The sequence below is a fragment of the Pseudophryne corroboree genome, chromosome 2 (genome assembly GCF_028390025.1).
Source record: "Pseudophryne corroboree isolate aPseCor3 chromosome 2, aPseCor3.hap2, whole genome shotgun sequence".
Lineage (NCBI taxonomy): Eukaryota > Metazoa > Chordata > Amphibia > Anura > Myobatrachidae > Pseudophryne > Pseudophryne corroboree.
This window is the reverse complement of record NC_086445.1, coordinates 215,803,646-215,829,569: the sequence shown is the minus strand read 5'-3', so window position 1 is coordinate 215,829,569 and position 25,924 is coordinate 215,803,646. Positions and strand designations below refer to the sequence as shown.

The 25,924-nt window shown below is 46.1% G+C and overlaps 1 protein-coding gene across 1 annotated transcript; it reads right to left on the bottom strand.

Annotated features, from left to right (window-relative positions):
* Positions 1 to 8,451: 8,451 nt before the first annotated feature.
* LOC135050665 (uridylate-specific endoribonuclease D-like) lies at positions 8,452 to 21,978 on the bottom strand. The gene is made up of 4 exons (XM_063957086.1): positions 21,870 to 21,978; positions 17,886 to 17,992; positions 8,666 to 8,808; positions 8,452 to 8,579 (listed from the first exon to the last, which is right to left on the bottom strand). The coding sequence occupies exons 1-4, from the start codon at positions 21,937 to 21,939 to the stop codon at positions 8,468 to 8,470; spliced, it is 432 nt and encodes a 143-aa protein (XP_063813156.1). The 5' UTR covers positions 21,940 to 21,978; the 3' UTR covers positions 8,452 to 8,467.
* Between the last annotated feature and the right edge of the window lie 3,946 nt (positions 21,979 to 25,924).

The window sequence follows — 25,924 nt, the reverse complement described above, 5'->3', positions numbered from 1 at the left end:
GGCTACAGTGGGCACAGGCTGATAAAACTGGGCAGTTGTATATTGGAAAAATGTCTGGGTGATACCTCTCGATTCTTGTTGTAACAAGCAGAAGTACTGCCAGATATTGGTGTAAACAGCATGGGTCCATCCTGCCTTGTGTCAATGGTTCAGGCTGGCGGTGTAGTAATGGTGTGGAGAATTTTGACACACATTAGTGTTAGTTAATTCCAAATGAACATGATTTAAATACTATCGTCTACCAGAGTATTGTTTCTAAACATTTGTATCTCTTTATGGCTACAGTCTAGCCATCTTCTAATTAGTGATGTGCACCGGAAATTTTTCGGGTTTTGTGTTTTGGTTTTGGGTTCGGTTCCGCGGCCGTGTTTTGGGTTCGGACGCGTTTTGGCAAAACCTCACCGAAATTTTTTTGTCGGATTCGGGTGTGTTTTGGATTCGGGTGTTTTTTTCAAAAAACCCTAAAAAAACAGCTTAAATCATAGAATTTGGGGGTCATTTTGATCCCATAGTATTATTAACCTCAATAACCATAATTTCCACTCATTTTCAGTCTATTCTGAACACCTCACATCTCACAATATTATTTTTAGTCCTAAAATTTGCACCGAGGTCGCTGGATGGCTAAGCTAAGCGACCCAAGTGGCCGACACAAACACCTGGCCCATCTAGGAGTGGCACTGCAGTGTCAGACAGGATGGCCCTTCAAAAAAATTGTCCACAAACAGCACATGATGCAAAGAAAAAAAGAGGCGCAATGAGGTAGCTGTGTGACTAAGCTAAGCGACCCAAGTGGCCGACACAAACACCTGGCCCGTCTAGGAGTGGCACTGCAGTGTCAGACAGGATGGCCCTTCAAAAAAATTGTCCCCAAACAGCACATGATGCAAAGAAAAAAAGAGGCGCAATGAGGTAGCTGTGTGACTAAGCTAAGCGACCCAAGTGGCCGACACAAACACCTGGCCCATCTAGGAGTGGCACTGCAGTGTCAGACAGGATGGCCCTTCAAAAAAATACTCCCCAAACAGCACATCATGCAAAGAAAAAAAGAGGCGCAATGAGGTAGCTGTGTGACTAAGATAAGCGACCCAAGTGGCCGACACAAACATCTGGCCCATCTAGGAGTGGCACTGCAGTGTCAGACAGGATGGCACTTCAAAAAAATACTCCCCAAACAGCACATGATGCAAAGAAAAAAAGAGGCGCACCAAGGTCGCTGTGTGACTAAGCTAAGCGACACAAGTGGCCGACACAAACACCTGGCCCATCTAGGAGTGGCACTGCAGTGTCACGCAGGATGGCCCTTCAAAAAAATACTCCCCAAACAGCACATGATGCAAAGAAAAAAAGAGGCGCAATGAGGTAGCTGTGTGACTAAGATAAGCGACCCAAGTGGCCGACACAAACATCTGGCCCATCTAGGAGTGGCACTGCAGTGTCACGCAGGATGGCCCTTCAATAAAATACTCCCCAAACAGCACATGATGCAAAGAAAAAAAGAGGCGCAATGAGGTAGCTGTGTGACTAAGATAAGCGACCCAAGTGGCCGACACAAACATCTGGCCCATCTAGGAGTGTCACTGCAGTGTCACGCAGGATGGCCCTTCAAAAAAATACTCCCCAAACAGCACATGATGCAAAGAAAAAAAGAGGCGCAATGAGGTAGCTGTGTGACTAAGATAAGCGACCCAAGTGGCCGACACAAACATCTGGCCCATCTAGGAGTGGCACTGCAGTGTCAGACAGGATGGCCCTTCAAAAAAATACTCCCCAAACAGCACATGATGCAAAGAAAAATGAAAGAAAAAAGAGGTGCAAGATGGAATTGTCCTTGGGCCCTCTCACCCACCCTTATGTTGTATAAACAGGACATGCACACTTTAACGAACCCATCATTTCAGTGACAGGGTCTGCCACACGACTGTGACTGAAATGACTGGTTGGTTTGGGCCCCCACCAAAAAAGAAGCAATCAATCTCTCCTTGCACAAACTGGCTCTACAGAGGCAAGATGTCCACCTCCTCCTCATCGTCCGATTCATCACCCCTTTCACTGTGTACATCCCCCTCCTCACAGATTATTAATTGGTCCCCACTGGAATCCACCATCTCAGGTCCCCGTGTACTTTCTGGAGGCAATTGCTGCTGGTGAATGTCTCCACGGAGGAATTGATTATAATTAATTTTAATGAATATCATCTTCTCCACATTTTCTGGAAGTAACCTCGTACGCCGATTGCTGACAAGGTGAGCGGCTGCACTAAACACTCTTTCGGAGTACACACTGGAGGGAGGGCAACTTAGGTAGAATAAAGCCAGTTTCTGCAAGGGCCTCCAAATTGCCTCTTTTTCCTGCCAGTATACGTACGGACTGTCTGACGTGCCTACTTGGATGCGGTCACTCATATAATCCTCCACCATTCTTTCAATGGTGAGAGAATCATATGCAGTGACAGTAGACGACATGTCAGTAATCGTTGGCAGGTCCTTCAGTCCATACCAGATGTCAGCACTCGCTCCAGACTGCCCTGCATCACCGCCAGCGGGTGGGCTCGAAATTCTTAGCCTTTTCCTCGCACCCCCAGTTGCGGGAGAATGTGAAGGAGGAGCTGTTGACGGGTCACGTTCCGCTTGACTTGACAATTTTGTCACCAGCAGGTCTTTGAACCCCTGCAGACTTGTGTCTGCCGGAAAGAGAGATACAACATAGGTTTTAAATCTAGGATCGAGCACGGTGGCCAAAATGTAGTGCTCTGATTTCAACAGATTGACCACCCGTGAATCCTGGTTAAGCGAATGAAGGGCTCCATCCACAAGTCCCACATGCCTAGCGAAATCGCTCTGTTTTAGCTCCTCCTTCAATGTCTCCAGCTTCTTCTGCAAAAGCCTGATGAGGGGAATGACCTGACTCAGGCTGGCAGTGTCTGAACTGACTTCACGTGTGGCAAGTTCAAAGGGTTGCAGAACCTTGCACAACGTTGAAATCATTCTCCACTGCGCTTGAGACAGGTGCATTCCACCTCCTTTGCCTATATCGTGGCCAGATGTATAGGCTTGAATGGCCTTTTGCTGCTCCTCCATCCTCTGAAGCATATAGAGGGTTGAATTCCACCTCGTTACCACCTCCTGCTTCAGATGATGGCAGGGCAGGTTCAGGTGTGTTTGGTGGTGCTCCAGTCTTCTGTACGCGGTGCCTGAATGCCAAAAGTGGCCCGCAATTCTTCGGGCCACCGACAGCATCTCTTGCACGCCCCTGTCGTTTTTTAAATAATTCTGCACCACCAAATTCAAGGTATGTGCAAAACATGGGACGTGCTGGAATTTGCCCAGATGTAATGCACGCACAATATTGCTGGCGTTGTCCGATGTCACAAATCCCCAGGAGAGTCCAATTGGGGTAAGCCATTCTGCGATGATGTTCCTCAGTTGCCGTAAGAGGTTTTCAGCTGTGTGCGTATTCTGGAAAGCGGTGATACAAAGCATAGCCTGCCAAGGAACGAGTTGGCGTTTGCGAGATGCTGCTACTGGTGCTGCCGCTGTTGTTCTTGCAGCGGGAGGCAATACATCTACCCAGTGGGCTGTCACAGTCATATAGTCCTGAGTCTGCCCTGCTCCACTTGTCCACATGTCCGTGATTAAGTGGACATTGGGTACAACTGCATTTTTTAGGACACTGGTGAGTCTTTTTCTGAGGTCTGTGTACATTTTCGGTATCGCCTGCCTAGAGAAATGGAACCTATATGGTATTTGGTACCGGGGACACAGTACCTCAATCAAGTCTATAGTTGGCTCTGAATTAACGATGGATACCGGAACCACGTTTCTCACCGCCCAGGCTGCCAAGGCCTCAGTTATCCGCTTTGCAGCAGGATGACTGCTGTGATATTTCATCTTCCTCGCAAAGGACTGTTGGACAGTCAATTGCTTACTGGAAGTAGTACAAGTGGTCTTCCGACTTCCCCTCTGGGATGACGATCGACTCCCAGCAGCAACAACAGCAGCGCCAGCAGCAGTAGGCGTTACACTCAAGGATGCATCGGAGGAATCCCAGGCAGGAGAGGACTCGTCAGACTTGCCAGTGACATGGCCTGCAGGACTATTGGCTTTCCTGGGTAAGGAGGAAATTGACACTGAGGGAGTTGGTGGTGTGGTTTGCAGGAGCTTGGTTACAAGAGGAAGGGATTTACTGGTCAGTGGACTGCTTCCGCTGTCGCCCAAAGTTTTTGAACTTGTCACTGACTTATGATGAATGCGCTGCAGGTGACGTATAAGGGAGGATGTTCCGAGTTGGTTAACGTCCTTACCCCTACTTATTACAGCTTGACAAAGGCAACACACGGCTTGACACCTGTTGTCCGCATTTGTGTTGAAATAATTCCACACCGAAGAGCTGATTTTTTTTGTATTTTGACCAGGCATGTCAATGGCCATATTCCTCCCATGGACAACAGGCGTCTCCCCGGGTGCCTGACTTAAACAAACCACCTCACCATCAGAATCCTCCTTGTCAATTTCCTCCCCAGCGCCAGCAACACCCATATCCTCCTCATCCTGGTGTACTTCAACACTGACATCTTCAATTTCACTATCAGGAACTGGACTGCGGGTGCTCCTTCCAGCACTTGCAGGGGGCGTGCAAATGGTGGAAGGCGCAAGCTCTTCCCGTCCAGTGTTGGCAAGGTCAGGCATCGCAACCGACACAATTGGACTCTCCTTGGGGATTTGTGATTTCGAAGAACGCACAGTTCTTTGCTGTGCTTTTGCCAGCTTAAGTCTTTTCTTTTTTCTAGCGAGAGGATGAGTGCTTCCATCCTCATGTGAAGCTGAACCACTAGCCATGAACATAGGCCAGGGCCTCAGCAGTTCCTTGCCACTCCGTGTCGTAAATGGCATATTGGCAAGTTTACGCTTCTCCTCAGACGCTTTTAATTTTTATTTTTGGGTCATTTTACTTATCTTTTGTGTTTTGGATTTTACATGCTCTGTACTATGACATTGGGCATCGGCCTTGGCAGACGACGTTGATGGCATTTCATCGTCTCGGCCATGACTAGTGGCAGCAGCTTCAGCACGAGGTGGAAGTGGATCTTGATCTTTCCCTATTTTTTTAACCTCCACATTTTTGTTCTCCATATTTTAATGCGCACAACTAAAAGGCACCACAGGTATACAATGTAGATGGATGGATAGTATACTTATTATTATTAATGGATGACGAGTGACTGACGACACAGAGGTAGGTACAGCAGTGGCCTACCGTACTGCTATATACAGTATAATAAATGGACCTGGTGGACACTGTCAGCAAACTGCTAAACTAGTATAAAGAAAAAAAGCCACCACAGGTATACAATGTAGATGGATGGATAGTATACTTATGGACGACGAGTGACGACACAGAGGTAGGTACAGCAGTGGCCTACCGTACTGCTATATACAGTATAATGGACCTGGTGGACACTGTCAGCAGACTGCTAAACTAGTACTACTAGTATAAAAAAAAAAGCCACCACAGGTATACAATGTAGATGGATGGATAGTATACTTATGGACGAGTGACTGACGACACAGAGGTAGGTACAGCAATGGCCTACCGTACTGCTATATACAGTATAATGGACCTGGTAGACACTGTCAGCAGACTGCGTTTATACTTAGTATAAAGAAAAAAAGACACCACAGGTATACAATGTAGATGGATGGATACTTAGTATACTTATGGATGACGAGTGACGACACAGAGGTATGTACAGCAGTGGCCTACCGTACTGCTATATACAGTATAATGGACCTGGTGGACACTGTCAGCAGACTGCGTTTATACTTAGTATAAAGAAAAAAAGACACCACAGGTATACAATGTAGATGGATGGATACTTAGTATACCTATGGACGACGAGTGACGACACAGAGGTAGGTACAGCAGTGGCCTACCGTACTGCTATATACAGTATAATGGACCTGGTGGACACTGTCAGCAGACTGCGTTTATACTTAGTATAAAGAAAAAAAGACACCACAGGTATACAATGTAGATGGATGGATACTTAGTATACTTATGGACGACGAGTGACGACACAGAGGTAGGTACAGCAGTGGCCTAGCGTACTGCTATATACAGTATAATGGACTTGGTGGACACTGTCAGCAGACTGCGTTTATACTTAGTATAAAGAAAAAAAGACACCACAGGTATACAATGTAGATGGATGGATACTTAGTATACTTATGGACGACGAGTGACGACACAGAGGTAGGTACAGCAGTGGCCTACCGTACTGCTATATACAGTATAATGGACCTGGTGGACACTGTCAGCAGACTGCGTTTATACTTAGTATAAAGAAAAAAAGACACCACAGGTATACAATGTAGATGGATGGATACTTAGTATACTTATGGATGACGAGTGACGACACAGAGGTAGGTACAGCAGTGGCCTACCGTACTGCTATATACAGTATAATGGACCTGGTGGACACTGTCAGCAGACTGCGTTTATACTTAGTATAAAGAAAAAAAGACACCACAGGTATAGAATGTAGATGGATGGATACTTAGTATACTTATGGACGACGAGTGATGACACAGAGGTAGGTACAGCAGTGGCCTACCGTACTGCTATATACAGTATAATTGACCTGGTGGACACTGTCAGCAGACTGCGTTTATAGTATAAAGAAAAAAAGACACCACAGGAGTGTTTTTCAGGCAGACAAACGTATACTGGTGGTCACTGTCAGCAAAACTGTGCACTGTACTCCTGCTATAGCTGCTCCCCAGTCCCCACACTTAAGCAGTGTGAGCACTCAGCACAGATATATCATGCAGCACTGCACACTGAGCACAGATATGGTATGGAGCGTTTTTTTCAGGCAGAGAACGGATAAAAAACTGGTGGTCACTATTAGCAAAACTCTGCACTGTACTCCTCCTAACAGCTGCTCCCCAATCCTCCCCACAATAAGCTAAGCAATCAGATCAACTGTGTAGTATATAACTAGTATATAAACGGAGAGGACGCCAGCCACGTCCTCTCCCTATCAATCTCAATGCACGTGTGGAAAATGGCGGCGACGCGCGGCTGCTTATATAGAATCCGAATCTCGCGAGAATCCGACAGCGGGATGATGACGTTCGGGCGCGCTCGGGTTAGCCGAGCAAGGCGGGAGGATCCGAGTCTGCTCGGACCCGTGTAAAAAAGGTAAAGCTCGGGTGGGTTCGGTTTCTCGGAAACCGAACCAGCTTATCACTACTTCTAATGGGTAATGCCAGGAGGATAACATGGCAAAGCACACATCATCTCATGCTGGCAAGGAGTTCAGCGGCCTGCACACAGACCAGGTTTCAATCCAACAGAGCTCCTTTGAAGCTTGTGGAATGGGAAATTTGCTACATGAATGTGCAGTCAACAAATCTGCAGAATCACCATGATGCTATCATTTCAAAATGAACCAAGCTCTCTAAGGGAGATCTATTACTGGGGGCAAACTGGGGTCTTAACCAGTATAGCAAATATATACCTGATCACTAAGAGAGTATGGGCTCCATGTACTAAGGGCGATAAGGGGGTCGAACGAAAAATATCGCGACAATCACATACATATCGCTTCTCAATATGTACTAAAGAGTGTTCAGTCTAGTGCCTGCTAGCACTAAAATCAGGCTAGAATATCGGCGGTGCAATAGGCACCTATGTGTGACAGCGTCATGGCATATGAAGGAAAAACCTTTGAGAAAGTCACGTGGAGCTTGACGAAACCGGTCAGGACTCCTCAATTCCTTTATACCTACTGGATTATTACACTCGATTAGCACGTAGTTACGGCGCTGCCTCATGGTTTGTAAATCTAGGAGTTAACCCACACAATTTATGGCTGGAAGCTACTGACTTCTGTGGGCTACCACAACAGTTAGGATGGGGGATACTGCAAGTACAGTATGCTCCAGATGTGATAAGAATGAACACTGAAAGCACAGATGACTTCAAAGATGGTATCCAGATCTCTTTATTCACCTATAGGCCCCAATTCTTCAGTGATCTGTTATCGTATTCTGTGACCGTTACAATGAACCCTTTACTAAACCTACCAATATGTCAGAAATAAAGTGTATGTAGGTCATGAAGTCAATGATAAATAAAACTGTGACCTCTGGTGGAATGGGAACCTTTCATTGTGGAGTCTACAAGTCTGTGACACAACATCTCATGTGAGCGGTCATGGCCTGTCCAAGCTGCTTACACATTGCTGGATTGGAGAACTTACTTGGAGCCCAACCAATTGCCATCCATTGATAAATATTGAATGTTACTAAATATAGTTTTGAATATTATTATATTATTATAATAGAGACTGCATTACCTCTTGTGACAATTAAAAGTGCATTTCGAAAACAAATAAAGCAGACTAACAGAGTATGTGCAGGATAAATAACTTTATTTCCACACAGAGGTAACAGCTACTCCTCTAAACAGTGGGGTAAGCAGATGCCACGTATCTCTTGCCACTTCCATAGGTTGAGTTGGCCCAGGTGTAGGTTTGGATTCTGAGGGTTTGACCACCAATTTTGACAGAGCACCTTTAAAACAACATGAGACGTCTTAGAGAATGCAGTGATGTAAACAGATTCAATGATAAATATACAAATGAGCTAGAAATACTCACAGACTATCAGGGCTGGTTACATAACACAGGGTTAATATACCAATCTCAAACTCAGGACTGGATCCTATAAACATTGAGCCCAGGGTTTTCAGGTAGGTGCCCCACTTGAACTGAAAACCGTATACATCAGGATATCCCGACCACTATAAAAAATAAAACTTTATTAGTGTTTATAGTGAGGTTGCTGAGACCAGAAATCCAGATATTGTCAATCACTCACCATCTCACTACATAATTGTGTAGCCCATATCTCATTACAAGAGATCTTATCTTAAATGACCTATATACTTACAGAGCGAGCCCTGTCAGTTTGTGCAGCATATATTACATGCATTCACTCTGCGTATGCTCATATAGATAGGTGGGATGGGGTGCGTTCTAATGTAGGTATACTGTATACAGAGGAAGTCATTTCAGTTGTAGGTGGTCAAGGGCATGTGTAAATGACAGAAGATGATAGCCTCCAACACTAATGAACTTCTTCTGATGGCTGCTTGCAAATGATCAGCTGACACTGATTGGCGTATTCATTGTCGCTCAGGCATATGTGAGGGTGGTTCATAAAGTCAGATATCAGACCTCTCCCTTGTGTAATATTCTCTATTTCATTCTCTTTTCTCACCAGTCCAGAGCAAGTAGACCCCTGCTTTCCCTCATGGCCAGTAAAATTATTATTATTATTATTATTATTATTACATTTCTCTTACGTCCTAGAGGATACTGGGGTCCATTTAGTACCATGGGTACAGACGGGTCCACTAGGAGCCATGGGCACTTTAAGAATTTGATAGTGTGGGCTGGCTCCTCCCTCTATGCCCCTCCTACCAGACTCAATTTAGAAAATGTGCCCGGAGGAGCCCAGTCACACTGAAGGAAGCTCCTGAAGAGTTTTCTGCATTTATTTTCTATGTTTGTTATTTTCAGGCAGGGCTGGTTGGCACCAGCACTGCCTGCTTCGCGGCACTTGGGGGGGGGGGGGGGGTTTGAACGGCCCAACATCTTGAAGAGGTAATGGTCCTGTTCCCTGCCTAAAGGACACTGAGCTCCTGAGGGAACTATTCTCAGGTCCCACCAAGGCGAGCGTACATTCCCGCAGCACGCCGCCACCCCTAACAGAGCCAGAAGAATGAATAGTGGTGAGTACTGAGCTGGCGCCTGGCTAGCAGGGCGCCAGCCATCATGGCGGCATGAGGGTATGGAGACGCACGGCTTCTACACGGGCGGAATGCGTCTCTGGACACAGTACCCATACTGGCACAACAGCCTTAAAACGTTTTTCTCCATTTTAAGCACCAGATTCCTCAGCCAGTATAAAAAAAGTGGGAAGACCGCGCACCATTGAAGGGGTGGAGCTTCACTATGAGAGGATCCAGCAGCTCACCAGCGCCATTTTCCCTCGGCAGTGGACACAGACGCTGACAGGACAGGAATGCACAGCTCCTCCAGTGTGTTTCCAGATTACCTCAGCGGTACCAGGGGGTCATAGCAGGGGGGTCATCACAGACTAGCGGGGCTGAACCGGAATGGGTTAATCCTCTTAAGGGAATGATCTCAAATCTTTCTACAAATTGTCCCGCAATGAGACAGAGATGCAATACTTAAAACAGACTGTGGATGAGTTTATGAACAGAGACTCAATCCCCAAAACAGAGTCTCAATCCCCTCCCATTTGTCTGCAAAAGCGATCTCTGGCCCATATTCTGCAGTTTGACTCTGACGATGACAGGTCAGACATGGAGGAGGGGGAGGGGGACTCGGTGGGGGGGGGGGGGGGGGAGGGTACAGCTCTGTCACAGGGAATAGAGGCTCTTATAGAGGCTATCAGAGATGTTCTGCATATTCCTGATAAGGTGTCAGAGGAGTGTGAGGAATCTTATTTTAATGTAAAAAAGAAGTCCTCAGTTACTTTTCCTATGTCAAAGGAATTGAATACCTTGTTTGAAGAAGCGTGGGTTAATCCTGATAAGAAGTTTCAGATCCCTAAAAGGTTACTGTCATCTTTTCCTATTTCTCTGGAGGATAGGAAAAAAATGGGAAAATCCACCGATAGTGGACGCATCAGTCTCTAGGCTGTCATGTCAAACTGTATTGCCTGTTCCTTGTGCAGCCTCCCTGAAAGACATGGCTGATCGTAAAATTGAGACTACACTCAAATCATTGTACACAGCTGCTGGGGTGGCCCAAAGACCCACTATTGCATGTGCGTAGATCAGTGGCAAACGCAGGATTTGTATGGGGGGATTTCCAGAACTGGGTGGAGCCAAGCACGGGGGTGGGGACTGAGGTGACCCAGTATATGCTGGGTCCGTAAAACTAGTGTGTCTGTGCATATGTATATTATATATATATATATATATATATATATATATATACACATACATATACACATATACATATATATATGCACATAGCATATTAAACATGCATACATATATATATATATATATACATACAGTACACATGTATATATATGCATGCATATATATAATATGTGTGTGTGTTTATATGTATGTATATACATGTGTATATATGTATGCACATGGATATACTGTATATGTACTATAATTAAAATAAAGTAAACTTTTATTAAGCACTTACAAGTGCCACCAGGAAGACAGCAGGCTGCAGAGGACGCTAGACAGCCATTAATAATACTCATGCAGCAAAAAAAAATAAAAAAAAAATTATTTTTTTTTTGTTGAGGGGGGTTTCTGGGTGCTCGGAAACACCCCCTGGGTGCGCCACTGGCGTGGATCACTAAAGCCATTGCTAAATGGTCAGGTAACCTAATTGAGGGGTTAGATTCCTTATCTAGGGGGGATGTTGTCTTACTCCTGCAGCATATACAGGGCTCAGCGAACTTTATGGTGGAAGTCATAAAGGAAATAGGCGTGCTTAACGCACGCACCACCGCTATGGCAGCGTCAGCATGCAAGGGCTTGTGGCTACACCAGTGGACTGCTGATGCATACTCCAGGAAAGGCGTGGAAGGCCTACCATTCACAGGAGAGGCCTTGTTTGGAGATGAATTAGACAAATGGATCTCCACAGCTACTGTGGGTAAGTCTACGTATCTTCCTTCCGAAGCCCCCCCCCCCACCCCCCACCAAGAAGACTTATTCAGCTTCTAAATTACAGTCCTTTCAAATGGCCAAGTGCAAGGACAAATCCAGAGGTGCTTCTACGTCCTCCAGCGGCACAAGAGCTAAACCACGGAAACCAGCAACAGCAGGTGCTCAGGAACAGAGCTCAGGCTCGGCTTCCTCAAAACTTCAGCATGCTGGTGGACCGCAATGCCTGGAAGGCTGTCAGGTGGGAGCCCGACTACAATTCTTCAGTCAGATCTGGTCACATTCGTGCCAGGATCCCTGGGTAATAGATCTTATTTCCCAGGACTATAGACTGGAGTTCCAAAAGCTCCCACCTCACAGATTCTTCAAATCAGGCTTCCCAGTTTCACAAGAGGCAAGTATAACTTTACACCATGCCATCCAAAAACTGGTACAGACTCAGGTCATTGTTCCAGTTCCACCTCATCTACTAAACAACTATTCCTACTTGTTCGTAGTACCGATGCCGGACGGTTCGGTAAGACCAATTCTGAACCTCAAGTATTTGAACCCATACTTACGAGTGTTCAAATTCAAGATGGAGTCTCTGAGAGCGGGGATCTCAGGTCTGGAAGAGGGGGAATTCTGGGTGTCTCTGGATGTCAAGGATGCGTACCTTCATATTACGATCTGGCCGCCACATCAGGCTGATCTCAGGTTTGCACTGCGGGACTGTCACTACCAGTTTCAGGCCCTGCCATTTGGTCTATCCACGGCACCGAGGGTGTTCACCAAGGTGATGGCAGAGATGATGCTTCGACTCCGCAAACAGGGAGTGAATATAATTCCGTACCTGGACTATCTCCTGATAAAAGCGCCGTCCAGGGAAAGGTTGCTGGACAGCATTGCTCTCTCAACCAAACTCCTCCAGGGTCACGGGTGGATTCTGAACCTTCTGAAATCTCACCTAGAGCCAACACGGAGGCTCCAATTCCTGGGAATGATACTGGACATGGAGTCATAAAAGGCATTGGTAATACAGTCGATGGTTCGGGATGTCCTGAATCCAACACGGGTGTCGGTGCATCTGTGCATTCGCCTTCTGGGGAAAATGATGGCCTCTTACGAGGCACTTCAATATGGAAGGTTTCACGCAAGACCCTTCCAGCTTGATCTTTCCGGATCGCATCTTCACATGCACCAGAGGATCCATCTGTCGCCAAAGGCCAGGATCTTCTTTCCGTGGGGGCTACAGTTTTCTCACCTCATCGCAGGATGGAGGTTTGGAATTCAGAACTGGATTCTGTTAACCACAGAAGCAAGCCTCAGAGGTTGGGGAGCAGTCACTCAGGGGGTACAGTTTCAGGGAAGATGGTCAAGTCAAGAAGTCATCCTTCCAATCAACATTCTGGAACTCAGGGCCATAAACAACGCCCTTCTGCAGGCCTCACGTCTTCTTCAAGATCGAGCAATTCAGGTCCAGTCAGACAATGGGACGGCAGTAACATACATAAACTGACAGGGCAGAACGAAAAGCAGAGCAGCAATGTCAGAGGTGTCAAGAATTCTCCTCTGGGCAGAAAGAAACGCTGTGGCGTTGTCAGAGGTCTTCATTCCGGGAGTAGACAACTGGGAAGCAGACCTCCACTTCCTCTGATCCCAAGAATTCTAAAACAAATAAAAAGGGAAAAGGTTCAAGCAATACTCATTGCTCCGGACTGGCCAAGAAGGGCCTGGTACGCGGACCTTCTGGAGATGCTCCTCGAAGATCAGTGGCCTCTACCTCTTTGCAAGGATCTTCTGCAACAGGGCCCGTTCATCTATCAGGACTTACCGTGGCTATGTTTGACGACATGGAAGTTGAATAGCTGATTCTAGCCAGGAGAGGGATCCCTAACAAGGTTATCCCGACTGTGATCCAAGCCAGGAGGGGTGTAACGTCTAAGCATTACCATCGTATTTGGAAGAAATACGTCTCTTGGTGTGAGAGCAGAAATTATTCTGGGTGGAATTTCATCTGGGACGTTTCCTGCATTCTGCAGGCAGGCGTGGTTGTGGGCCTGCGTCTGGGCTACATAAAAATCCAGATTTCGGCTTTGTCTATTTTCTTTCAGAGACCATTTGTCTTCTCTCCCTGAGGTCCAGACGTTCTTGAAAGGTGTTCTGCACATCCAACCTCCTTTTGTGCCTCCTACGGCACCTTGGGATGTCGATGTGGTGCTGCAGTTCGTCCAATTGGACTGGTTTGAGCTTTTACAGGAATGGACGTAAAATATCTTACGTGGAAGACCCTCACACTGTTGGCCTTGGCTTCAGCAAGACGTGTGTCGGAGCTGCGGGCTTTGTCTTACAAAAGTCCCTATTTGATATTCCATGAGGACAGAGCTGAACTCTGAACTCGTCAGCACTTTCTTCCTAAAATGGTTTCCACATTTCACATCAACCAACCTATTGTGGTACTGGTTGTCACCGACACCTCTGCTACTTCAAAGTCTTTGGATGTTGTGAGGGCTTTGAAGGTGTATGTGAAAAGAACAGCTCGTCACAGAAAGACGGACTCGCTGTTTGTTCTTTATGATCCCAATAAGATTGGGTGTCCTGCTTCAGAGCAGACAATTGTACGCTGGATCGGACTTACTATCCAGCATGCTTATTCCACGGCAAGTTTGCCATGTCCAAAATCTGTACAGGCCCACTCTACTAGGTCGCTGGGTTCTTCCTGGGCAGCTGCTTGGGGTGTCTCGGCTTTACAGCTCTGCCGAGCAGCTACTTGGACAGGTTCGAACACATTTGCTAAGTTCTACAAGTTCGATACTTACTCTGAAGACCTTCAGTTTTGTCAATCAGTTCTGCAGGAACCTCAGCACTCTCCCACCCGGTTTGGGAGCTTTGGTACATCCCCATGGTACTAAATGGACCCCAGTATCCTCTAGGACGTAAGAGAAAATAGCATTTCAATTACCTACCGGCAAATCCTTCTCTCATAGTCCGTAGGGCATTCTGGGCGCCCGTCCAGGGCTTCGTTCTTCCTGTACAGTTACTTGGTTAAGTAATGTTGGTTCAGCTGTTGCTGTTCCTGTTTCAGGTTTGGTTAGCTTGGCTTTCCTATTGTTGTGTTTGCTGGTTCGGAATCTCACCACTTTCCTTATCTATCCTTCTCTCTAAGTATGTCCGTCTCTTTGGGCACAGTTTCCTAGACTGAGTCTGGTAGGAGGGGCATAGAAGGAGGAGCCAGCCCACACTATCAAATTCTTAAAGTGCCCATGGCTCCTAGTGGACCCGTCTATACCCATGGTACTAAATGGACCCCAGTATCCTCTACGGACTATGAGAAAAGGATTTACCGGTAGGTAATTAAAATCCTATTTTTATTTATAAGGCGCCACAAGTGTTTCGCTGCGCCATACAAAGGACAGCACAGGGAGACAAAACTTAGCATTACAGTAAATAAATAACAGAAATAGAGTACAGTGATATGAGAATGTGTCTCATATCAGCCATACTGTCTTAACATCAGTTGTAAGATGACGGGGCTGGCGGAAACATGGTCAACATCAGGACCCTGTCACCTTAAATTATCCCTGCAATGTCGGCATAGCCCATCATGTGCAATTTTACCACTGTTAACCCTATTTGTTCTGGCTTGTTGGTACATCCATCCAGCAGATGTCCGACCCCACCCTTTGAATCCATGCCCACTTGCCTCAATGCCACTTATAGTAAAAAAAAAAATGGCAGTCAAGTGACCTGTGTTCCATTCTGTCTGTTTGTCCATCCAGCCATCTTATAGTAAAAAAAATGGCAGTCAAGTGACCTGTGTTCCATTCTGTCTGTGCCACTATCTATGATCCATTCTGCCTGTTACTCTATCATAACCCCCTCTGCCTCTTTGTGCTTCTTTCTGTACCAAGTGGTGCCAAGAGGGATGGGGACAGGTAGATTAGATTAGATTTTGATGGCAGATAAGAACCACTTGGCCCATCTAGTCTGCCTAATTACCTGGCCCTGATGAGGGGCCCAGGTCCTTGCTTACCCCTTTATGGAACACCTGGCAACGCGACTATGGCCCTGTCTGTACCCTTTTCTGCCTTTCTGTTCCCCCTTCTACATCTGTTTGTAGTACCCACCTACTGCCCCTGTACCCCCTGCTGACTCTGTACCTCCTTCTGCTACTCTGTACCTCTATGTTCCCCCTTCTTCCTCTCTCGGCCACATTATGCCTCTATTTGTTCCCCCTACTGCCTCTCTGTGCCACTTTTTGGTTATTTGTGCCTCTATCTGTACTCCTGTTCTGCCATTATTCCCTTTCTATGTTATACATTCTTTATTTCACCTCTGTGTTCTCTCTAAGTCACTGTGTCTCTCACTGCCAGATTCCCTGCTGCCTGTTAAATGCAGCTTCCCCTTAACTTTGCCCTGCTTATCTGATCTAGTAGACCAGCAGCAGCTGTGGCCCCTACAGAGTCTGGGGTGCATCAGCTAGCACCTCCGAGGTCTCCCACCACCAGTCTCCTGCTGGTCACTGGGCGACACGGGTACAGGTGCTTCATCCCTCCCCCCTCTGCGCCTCTCATGTCAGCCTAACACGGTCACCGGCAGCATGTGGAACAATTCCATTAGCCGGCAGCCACCCATTTCTGTGCTCAGCAAAGGGCTTACCTCTCAGTCCCAACCTTCTGATGCTCTTGCCGCCTGAACCTCCCACTCCGCCCGCACTACCCCTCTTAACTGTTCGCCACCGAGGCAGCACACCCTCTTTCAGCCCTCTGGATACATAAAAGAAAAAACATTGTTTATGACACATTACAAATGTCAAACGGGCAAGGCCGCCAGGGCCCTAGGCTTCTGACTGGTCCACATTGTGGATAATCCGGCTCTGATAAATGTGAACAAGTAATTAATGGTTATTAAACTCACAAATCCTGAATGAGCAGGGGAAAATATCTACTAAGGTACAAATGGAAGATGAGTAGTGAGGAAAATATAAACATTTGAATGAAGGAATACAGAAAGGTAACGATTATTAAAGACAGGAGTGAAAAATAAATTATATTTAGAAACAGTTACATACAAAATAAACTGGGGGGGACTGTGGAAACCAGAAGTCAAGTAAAACCAATAGTCCTCAGTGGGGCTGAAGCAGTGTGTCCTCTCTCACTGAAATTTTATTGTATTCTTCGCTACACTCTCACTCCATTTCAAATCACTCATTCCAAATTATTGTGCACCATAAGCCTCATATTAGAAGCATTTTAAAATAAAAAGCAAAAACGTTTCCCAATGCTCAGTGGAATGTATGGGATGCAGTTAAGTTCCCAAAAATCGGGATCCCGGCAGTCAAAATACCGATGCCGGAATCCCAACAGCAGTTTCCGACCGCCGCCCAGTATTCCCACTAGGGTGTTGGTCCACGCCACCACCTGAGGGAGAATATAATAGTGTGGCGAGTAAAGCTTGTCACTGAGCCTGAAGCTTGACGACTGCACTGAGCCCACGAGGTGACACGCTGCGCTCGATATCGGTATTTTGACTGTCGGGATTCCGTCGTCGGCATTTCGACCATCAGGATCCCGATTGTCGGGAAACCATACTGAATCCGAACATATGGTAAGCCTCTCCCCCAAGCTTCTTTTCCATAAACTGGTGGAGAAAGTCTCTCGTGTAATGGACAATGGGGGTTATTCAGGTTTGTTAGCAAACAAAAAAAAACGCAGATGTAACATGTACAGAGACTGCTTTATTTTTACACTGCAATTTAGATTTCAGTTTGAACACACCCCACACAAATCTAACTCTCTCTGCACATGTTATATCTGCCCTACCATCAGTGCAACATGGTTTTGCCCATTAGTGTGCTTTTTTTTGGTTTGCTAACCATACTTGCCTACCTGACCCTCTCCATGAGGGAGAAAATGCTCTGTTCCTGGACTTTCCTGGTAATGTATGATTGCCATCCCCTGTGGTGAGCTAGTTAATTGATAAGAAAGGTGTTTCACCACAGGGGATGGCAATCATACATTACCAGGAAAGTCCAGGAACAGAGCATTTTCTCCCTCATGGAGAGGGTCAGGTAGGCAAGTATGTAACAAACCCAGATAAGTCCAAATGTACAGTATTACAAAGAATAATTATCTTAACTTCTGCACAGATATCCAGTGCATTATACTTACTGGTCCCTTTGCACTGTAACTCAGGTAGTTAATCTGACCAGCCTTTTCCTGCAGGTAGAACTGCACCCAGCTGTGGAATCCAGATATCCCTCCATTATGGATTTCACCTGTTTTCAGAGAAGAACAATGCCTTTAACCTTTTATCTATATACTAAGTGAGCAAGAGAGCATATACAATAGACTTGAGTGCTTCCCAAACTTGGCCCTGAAAACTCCCTAACACTATTGATTTTAATGATATCCATGCTTTAGCACAGGGGTGGCCAACCAGTCAGAAATAAAGAGCCAAAAGATCTTGTTAGGCACGTCAAAGAGCCGACATCAAGCCACAGGCGCACTTGCAAAAATGGGGTGTGGCCTTGTGCCTGCTAGGACACGCCTCTGGTATAAAATACATTTAAAAAGCCAGATCCACATAAAATACATTTTTAAAGCCAGATCCAACATAAAATACATTTAAAAAGCCACTTCCACATACCCTACTGTGTCACTTCAGCCAGCTACCTCATGCGTCACTCCTGCTAGCACACTCCTACAGTATGTCACTACAGCCAGCTCCCCCATGAGTCACTCCTGCAGCACTCTCCTGAGTCATTCCTGCTGGGACCCTCGTGTCACTACAGCCCTCCCTTATGTGTCCTCTGTTTGCAAGTGGGTATCTCACCTCTAGTATCTGGCTCTCTCAGTTCTCAGTCTCCATAGTGCTGCTGCTGCTGCCTGTCTGGCTGGAGTACAGCAGTTTCTGGATCTGTTGTGGTCACGTGACTTCGAGTCTCGGGAGCCACATTTGAATAAAGAAAGAGCCGCATGAGGCTCAAGAGCCACAGGTTGGCCACCGCTGCTTTAGCACAAACCAATTCAGTAGTACTTTAGTCAGTTTGATTTAACCATCCGGTCAAGCATAGATATCCTTGAAACCTGGACTGTAAGGGGGCTTTGAGGTCTTAGATGCCCATTTATCAAACAACGTCTACGGCTATGTCCCCGAAACACCCTAGCCACATATATGATGCATCCCTGTAATGTTAGAAGGAGGGATCGCAGCAGGTATCCATTCCCGCCCGCAGCAGCATCCCCCATAGGATTCTATGGGGGATGCTGTACTGCCAGTTGTATTGGCCCCCCCTGCTACACATTGTAACCTATGGGCTGCACATCACGGGATGTAGTTCCAGCTAGGGATAATTTGAAATCATCGATGGTCTATGACAAAAGGGGGAGAACCATATGGATTCCCGTTATCGATGATACAAAGCTGTTGATTTTTTTTCTTTTTCTCAAGGGTGTAGAGACACGGAGCATAGCTCCACCCCTGACACCCAAGAAGCCACATTCTGGGCCCCGATTGTCCCACAACTCACTGAACATTAAAGCAGAGGTGACCATCAGTGGGAGAAACCATCAAATGATTTTACACCATTGAGGTTATTCATCAATGGTACCATCGGCAGCTTGTGCATCAGAGGGGGGGGGGGGGGGGGGGGGGGGGGGCGGGGGGGGAGCCACGGCTGCATAGCGATCTGTACAGCCAGGTAGCACCGGTACTTACTGGCGGTGCGGACAGGGAGGAAGGCCATGGCGAGACCCATATACAGTACATTTTTCCCCGAGGGGGTATTATGATGCTGGCGACGGTGGATGGGTTGCCTCAGCTGTGGCTGCAAAAAAAAACATGTCCCAGCAGTGAGGTGACAGGGGGCTAAGGAACCGGCAGTGGAGGCAGGGGAGGCAGTGGAGGCAGGGGAGGCAGCGGCTGCGGCTTTGTCCCGACAGGGAGAGTATCCACAGCAGGCACAGGGGCAGAGGCTGTGGACGGCTGTTGCAGGGATTGGAGACGCGGCAGAGGCTGACATCACCTCAGTGACCTCTGCTGCCGTGACCCCTGCTGCCCGCTGATGTGAACTCCAAAGCCCACTGCTGTGACCTCTGATGCCTGCTGCTGTGACCTCAGATGCCCTCTGCCCTCTTATATCTGGGTGAGGATGTGGGGGGATGCGGGAACACTACAGGCTGCAGGGAGGAAAGCAGACACCCGGGGTTGAGAATGCAGGTAGAGAGAGCAGACGGGTAGTGGAGCTGCTCTCCCTCCCTGTAAGGGGACAGCTCAGTTAATGGGGAAAATTATCACTTTTCCAAAAATCTGTCTTCACAAAAAGACCAGTTTTTCGGAAGTGATAATTTTATTATGGGGGCATGATGAATACTGAAACAATTGTGTGAGAATACAATGAGAATTGAAAACTAAAAATTCTAATTGCACATTTTTTTCATGATGAATATGCCCCATTATTGTGAGCTACTAAAATGTGCCACTTTCAGCACCCCCTCTGTCCCTCCAGCCCAGCCACATGCCCCCTGGAATTCCCTCTTGCTCCTTTTGTCCCCTCCAGCCACAAGTCCTCTGTGCCTCCTGTGTCTATTCAATCTCCAACCCCTGTGCCATCCCCCTACAATTTATCTACTACTTTGAAAGATGTTTTTCTATCCAGATTCCAGAAGAATTCTCTAGCAAAAGTAGGGTCGTGGGCCGCAAGTTTGACATGTCTGGTGTAGGGTGTACGGTATGGGTCCTGCCTTGCCCCCGGGGTTGTGTATGTACCACACACACTGCACCCATTATAAACATGCCAATGTGGCCATGAAAACAGGTTACTTTATTGGGGACCTCAGCATGTCCAGGTAAAAAAATACCAGATAAGTGTCGGCATTGGGACTAATTGGATAGACCCGGAGGATCAATTAGCCATGGTAATTTACCGCAGCAGATTGAATTCCCCTCAACAGTAAATTTAATAATATCTGAACTGTGCATTGCATTATTCAACTAGATTACCATGCGTAGATAGATTTTATCTAGCTATTCAAAATACAAGCGGGTAGATCTTTTAAAGCTTCTAAAATTTAAAAGTGGTGGTGTAGCCTTTAGCAATCAATCCGATTCTAAAAAATTTTAGGATGCAAATGAGAAATAATAGATTCTGATTGGTTGCTATCTGATTGGTTGCTATGGCAGCACTACCACTTTTCATTATTATAATCCTGAGTAAATCTACTCCACAACAGTGTATAACCTATGTACCAACTACAGGAAACCAGAAAGCCTACGGGATGTTCAACTTCAAAAATATCATTCTCTATACCATGTGGCTAAATTCAGAAATGTGAATTGTTTTAATTAATTATTTATAGGTTTGTAGGGATATAAATGTAGGACGTTGCTGTTACAGGGTCAAACACTGTGCTTGACACATAGGGGAGAATTCAATTGCCGATGAGTCTCTTGTCCGAAAGAGTTTGCTACACCATAGGATAGAGAGCACTTTTGGACAAACAGGGGTGCAATTTGGCCGGACGAAGGGTGCAGGTCGGACTGCCATTGCCGATGTTTAAATGTTGTGGTAATGGCAATTCACCCCCATTGACGGCAATTAAATCCCCCCCATAATTCGTACTTGGATTTTTCAGTAGAATCACAAATTGTTGATCTTCTCTGCTTTTCTGGTTACTCTAATGCACAGGGTCTCAAACTCGGTCCTCAGGACCCCACAGGGTTCATGTTTTGCAGGTCACCTGTAGATTTTTAAAATGTGACAGTTAGTGATACACAGTGCAGCTGCTGGGTGACATGGAAAACATGAACTGTGTGGGATCCTGAGGACCGAGTTTGAGAACCACTGCTCTAATGTAACCACAGACCAGAATCAGTGCAATGTTTTCAGTAGCCTTCAAAATGCAAGGCCCAAAAATTGTACCAAAAATGGTCACACCTTCAACAACCCAATAACAGCCACGTAACTGATTGGCCCAACCATGCGTATTTTACTGAGGTTCTACCCACAAAATAACACATAAGTTATACTCCTACTACCCGCTGACATTTGGGACTGTCCTGAAAAAATTAGGACTAGTTGGGCATACAGTATGTATCCATCTATGTTTCCTTCTAGTAACAGTAGTGACTTACAGTGTACCTTCTCCTCTTACCATGAAAAATGTGCTCAAAGCCTGAAGAATCCAAGGGTCCTTTGGTGCGGGTGTAAAGTCCAAACCACATCTCCTTAAGGTCGGTCTTAAAGCTTGCAGTGCTAGTGTAATAACCTGTACATGTCGACAGTGTGTCAGAATTTCAGATGACCACATTTATAGCTGTAATGTTATATTGCTATTACATTTATCTGACAATAAACAAGCATAAGTTCATAATACAGTAGCATGCCATGTATCAATACTGCACAACACAGGGTGCATACACTACTACCATGGTGACATGCTGTCTGGGTACCAGGACATCTATAAGAGACTCATGTATGCTCTTATATACCCTACAGACAGGATATTTACTTATACACGTTTGTTTCTGATGTTGTCTATGCCATTTACGGGATTTCTTTTTTCTAATTTTGTAAGAAATCCCTACAGTACTTATACAATATATATACTGTATATCATTGGGATTAATACTGAAATGTGTGTTTCACAATGTATAGATGAACTAGTTTCTCTGTGGAATTGTTTGTATCTAATTGATTCTATTACAAGTGTCACAACGCTTCTATAAACAAGCTACTTTGTTTCAGAAGAAGACACTGTGTATATCATTTTCATGGCAGCCTTCTGGGTCACAAGCGGATACTTTGAACTGTACCATATTTTGGGCGTGATTCAGGGATGAACACTGCCCAGGAATGCCCATCGCTTTGCCTCCACACTGACAGCAGTGGCTCTGTTGCAGCGCATTTTGCGCAGTCAGTGTAAAGCGCATGTGCCATAGGGGGTGTCAGGATAATTTGTGCATTATCCGCAGTAGCAGATAATCACTCAACAATCATCGGCATTGCGTGCAGTTAGCATTCACCTCTAAATCAGACCCTTTGTTTTATTGTTTGATGAAGCCGTCTTCATAGCACATTACATGCTGGGAAGAAGTCTAAACTGTTAAGCCAGTGATGGGGAACCTTTGGCACTCCAGCTGTTGTTGAACTACACATCCCAGTATGCCCTGCTAAAGTTTTGCTATTTGGCCATGCTAAAACTGAAGCAGGGCATGCTGGGATGCGTAGTTTAACAACAGCTGGAGTGCCAAAGGTTCCCCATCACTGTGTTAAGCTGTAACAAGAACTAAACAGAATGTGTGTAGATTGGACTAGGACATTCCTGTTATCCTCCTATGTTAAATGTAAATGGCATTTCCAGAAATTCCATAACTTAGAGTATCTGCCCCATGTACTCCCTAACTTTTCTTTTTGATGTTTCTACAGAATATATACCTTACGATTACAATTCCACGAGAAACGATATTTGGGGTAATCAACTCTAAGTGCAGAACTACTGAAGCCACACGCCCAGGACTTCAGTCGCTCTGCTAAACTCACCTGTATCTCCTGGGCTCACATGTAGTGTTTTAACATAAAATGCAATTTTCTATTGGAACACGCTATGTTGACATATGAAGCAGTTTATGTTTAGGCATCAGACTGGGAACTGTATGACAGGGACTCAGCATCCCCTTTCCTTGGGTGCTGCACCCTTCCTTTAGACAGATGAGAGGGAATAAGGAAGCAGGGACATCCTAGACTGGAATGTTGAGTTGAGTAGTGACATCATAGCCCAGTACCATGCAGCAGTGGCGGAACTAGCAAGCGGTGGGCCCAGGTGCGACAAAATGCTTTGCCCCCCCCCCCCCCCCCATCCCATCCAAGTCCACCCCCTCACCCCTGGAGAGGATCTGGTGAGGGGGACCTGCTCAGGGCCAGAGAAATGGATACCTAGCAACAGTGCCGTAACTAGACATTTTAGCACTGTGTGCAAGAAACGGCATCGGAGCCCCACCCCTGCATGCAAAACAGGGGGCGCGTGCAAAAATACATAGTGGCGTGGCTTCGTGGGGAAGGGGTGTGGCCACAAAATAATACCAATTCTTAAAACGGTGCACAGTAGTCTCCATTATTCAAATTATGCCGCACAGAAGCACCACTACACCAGGTAGAGACCCTTTTACACCTTACGGCTGACAGATTCCTCTTTTTACACATTACAGCAGACAGCGTCCCCTTTTTACACATTACGGCAGACAGCGTCCCCCTTTTTACAAATAACGGCAGACAGCGTGCCCTTTTTACACATAACGGCAGACAGCTTGCCGTTGTTACACATAGCGGCAGACAGCGTACACTTTTTACACATAACGGCAGACAGCGTGCCCTTGTTACACATAGCGGCAGACAGCGTACACTTTTTACACATAACGGCAGACAGCGTGCCCTTTTTACACATAACGGCTAACAGCGTCCCCTTTTTACACATTACGGTAGACAGCGTGCCCTTGTTACACATTACGGCAGACAGCATCCCCCTTTTTACACATTACGGCAGGCAGATTCCCCCTTTTTACACATTGCGGCTGACAGCGTCCCCTTTTTACACATCACGGCAGACAGATTCCCCCTTTTCACACATCACGTCAGGCAGATTCCCCCTTTTTACACATTGCGGCAAGCAGATTCCACCTTTTTACACATTGCGTCAGGCAGATTCCCCCTTTTTACACATTGCGGCAAGCAGATTCCCCCTTTTTACACATTGCGGCAAGCAGATTCCCCCTTTTTACACATTGCAGCAGGCAGATTCCCCCTTTTTACACATTGCGGCAGACAGTCCCCCTTTTTGTACATGGAAAGAAAGAAAGAGAGAAAAAGAAAGAAAGAAAGAAAGAAAGAAAGAAAGAAAGAAAGAAAGAATGAAAGAATGAATTATACTTACCCTATCCGCTGCTCAGGCTCCTCGGTGCAGCTTCTGGTCACGATTCCCGGGCAGGAGAGAAGGAGGAGGAGGGAGGTGGAGGAGGGAGCCGCAGCAGCGCTGTGTTATTGGTGTAGGCGCTGCTGCTGCTGCCCCTCTGCTTCACTATAGGCTCGGAAGACATGTGGTTATGAACCCACTGATGACAAGGCGCCACCTTAGAATTGTGCGACCATCACCCTGTGGTGGAAATATTGGAAGTATATTTACGTTCCTTATGTATACACCAAAATCCTCTTCACTTCAGAGTCTGGACCCCATCAGCTCAGCATATGTAAGGAGAGTAAATCCTCATGTGTAGTTATGTAAATTTAATTATACAAATCACACACAGATATACATAAAAACAATACAAAGAATTCCCACTGTGATTTCATATAATGTCCCCAGAGGACTGAGCAATTACCAGATGTTGTGGAGAACTGGTGGATAAGCAGTTCTCAAACAAGTGTTTGTTGAACACCCAAAAGTAGGTCCACCCGGGTAGGCAACTACGGATGGGATGTGCAGGTACCATTCAGTGCTCTCAAGACAATTCTGGAATCAAGGGGTCAACAACACCATGCAGCCAACGCGTTTCAACCCCTGCAATCAGGATCTTTCTCAAGGCAGTGTGTTGCTTAAGTAGACTATCTCCTCTTTTAAACAAAAAGTACCCAATCCGAAAACGTCACATTCCCGCCAGTCCTACTTTCGGAAATACGTCACACAATATTCCGCCCACTACACCCAGCGGCGCCCGTACTCCCGGAAGTCTCATTATGTCCGTCTGCTGCCGTTCATTCAGTTTCCGGAAGTGCATCACCCGATCCTCCGCCCGCTGCACCCAGCGGCTCCAGGACTCCCGGAAGTGCGTCATCTGTTGCTGGGCATTCCGAAATGCATCTGCCCCCGGAAGTCTTGTGTCTCTTATCTAATCCTGGCGTTATCCGGAAATGTCTCCATACTTTCACTTCCATAGGACGTCTAGCAGAAATGTCCCATATTGTAAACAAAACGTTCTCCATGTTTAATCCCCTTCTTAAAAACGTCCTTTAATACACAATCTGTTATTATCTAATTTGAAGTTACTGAAAGAAAAAGCAAAGTATCTCATAAGGTGCTTATAAATTATGTTAAAATTCGTAAATCTATAACCATAGGAGCACATAAAACATGGTAAAATATTCCTCCAATACAAAATAAAACCACAGGCTGTATCCATGAAATATATGGGATAAAATATATGGGATAACATATGC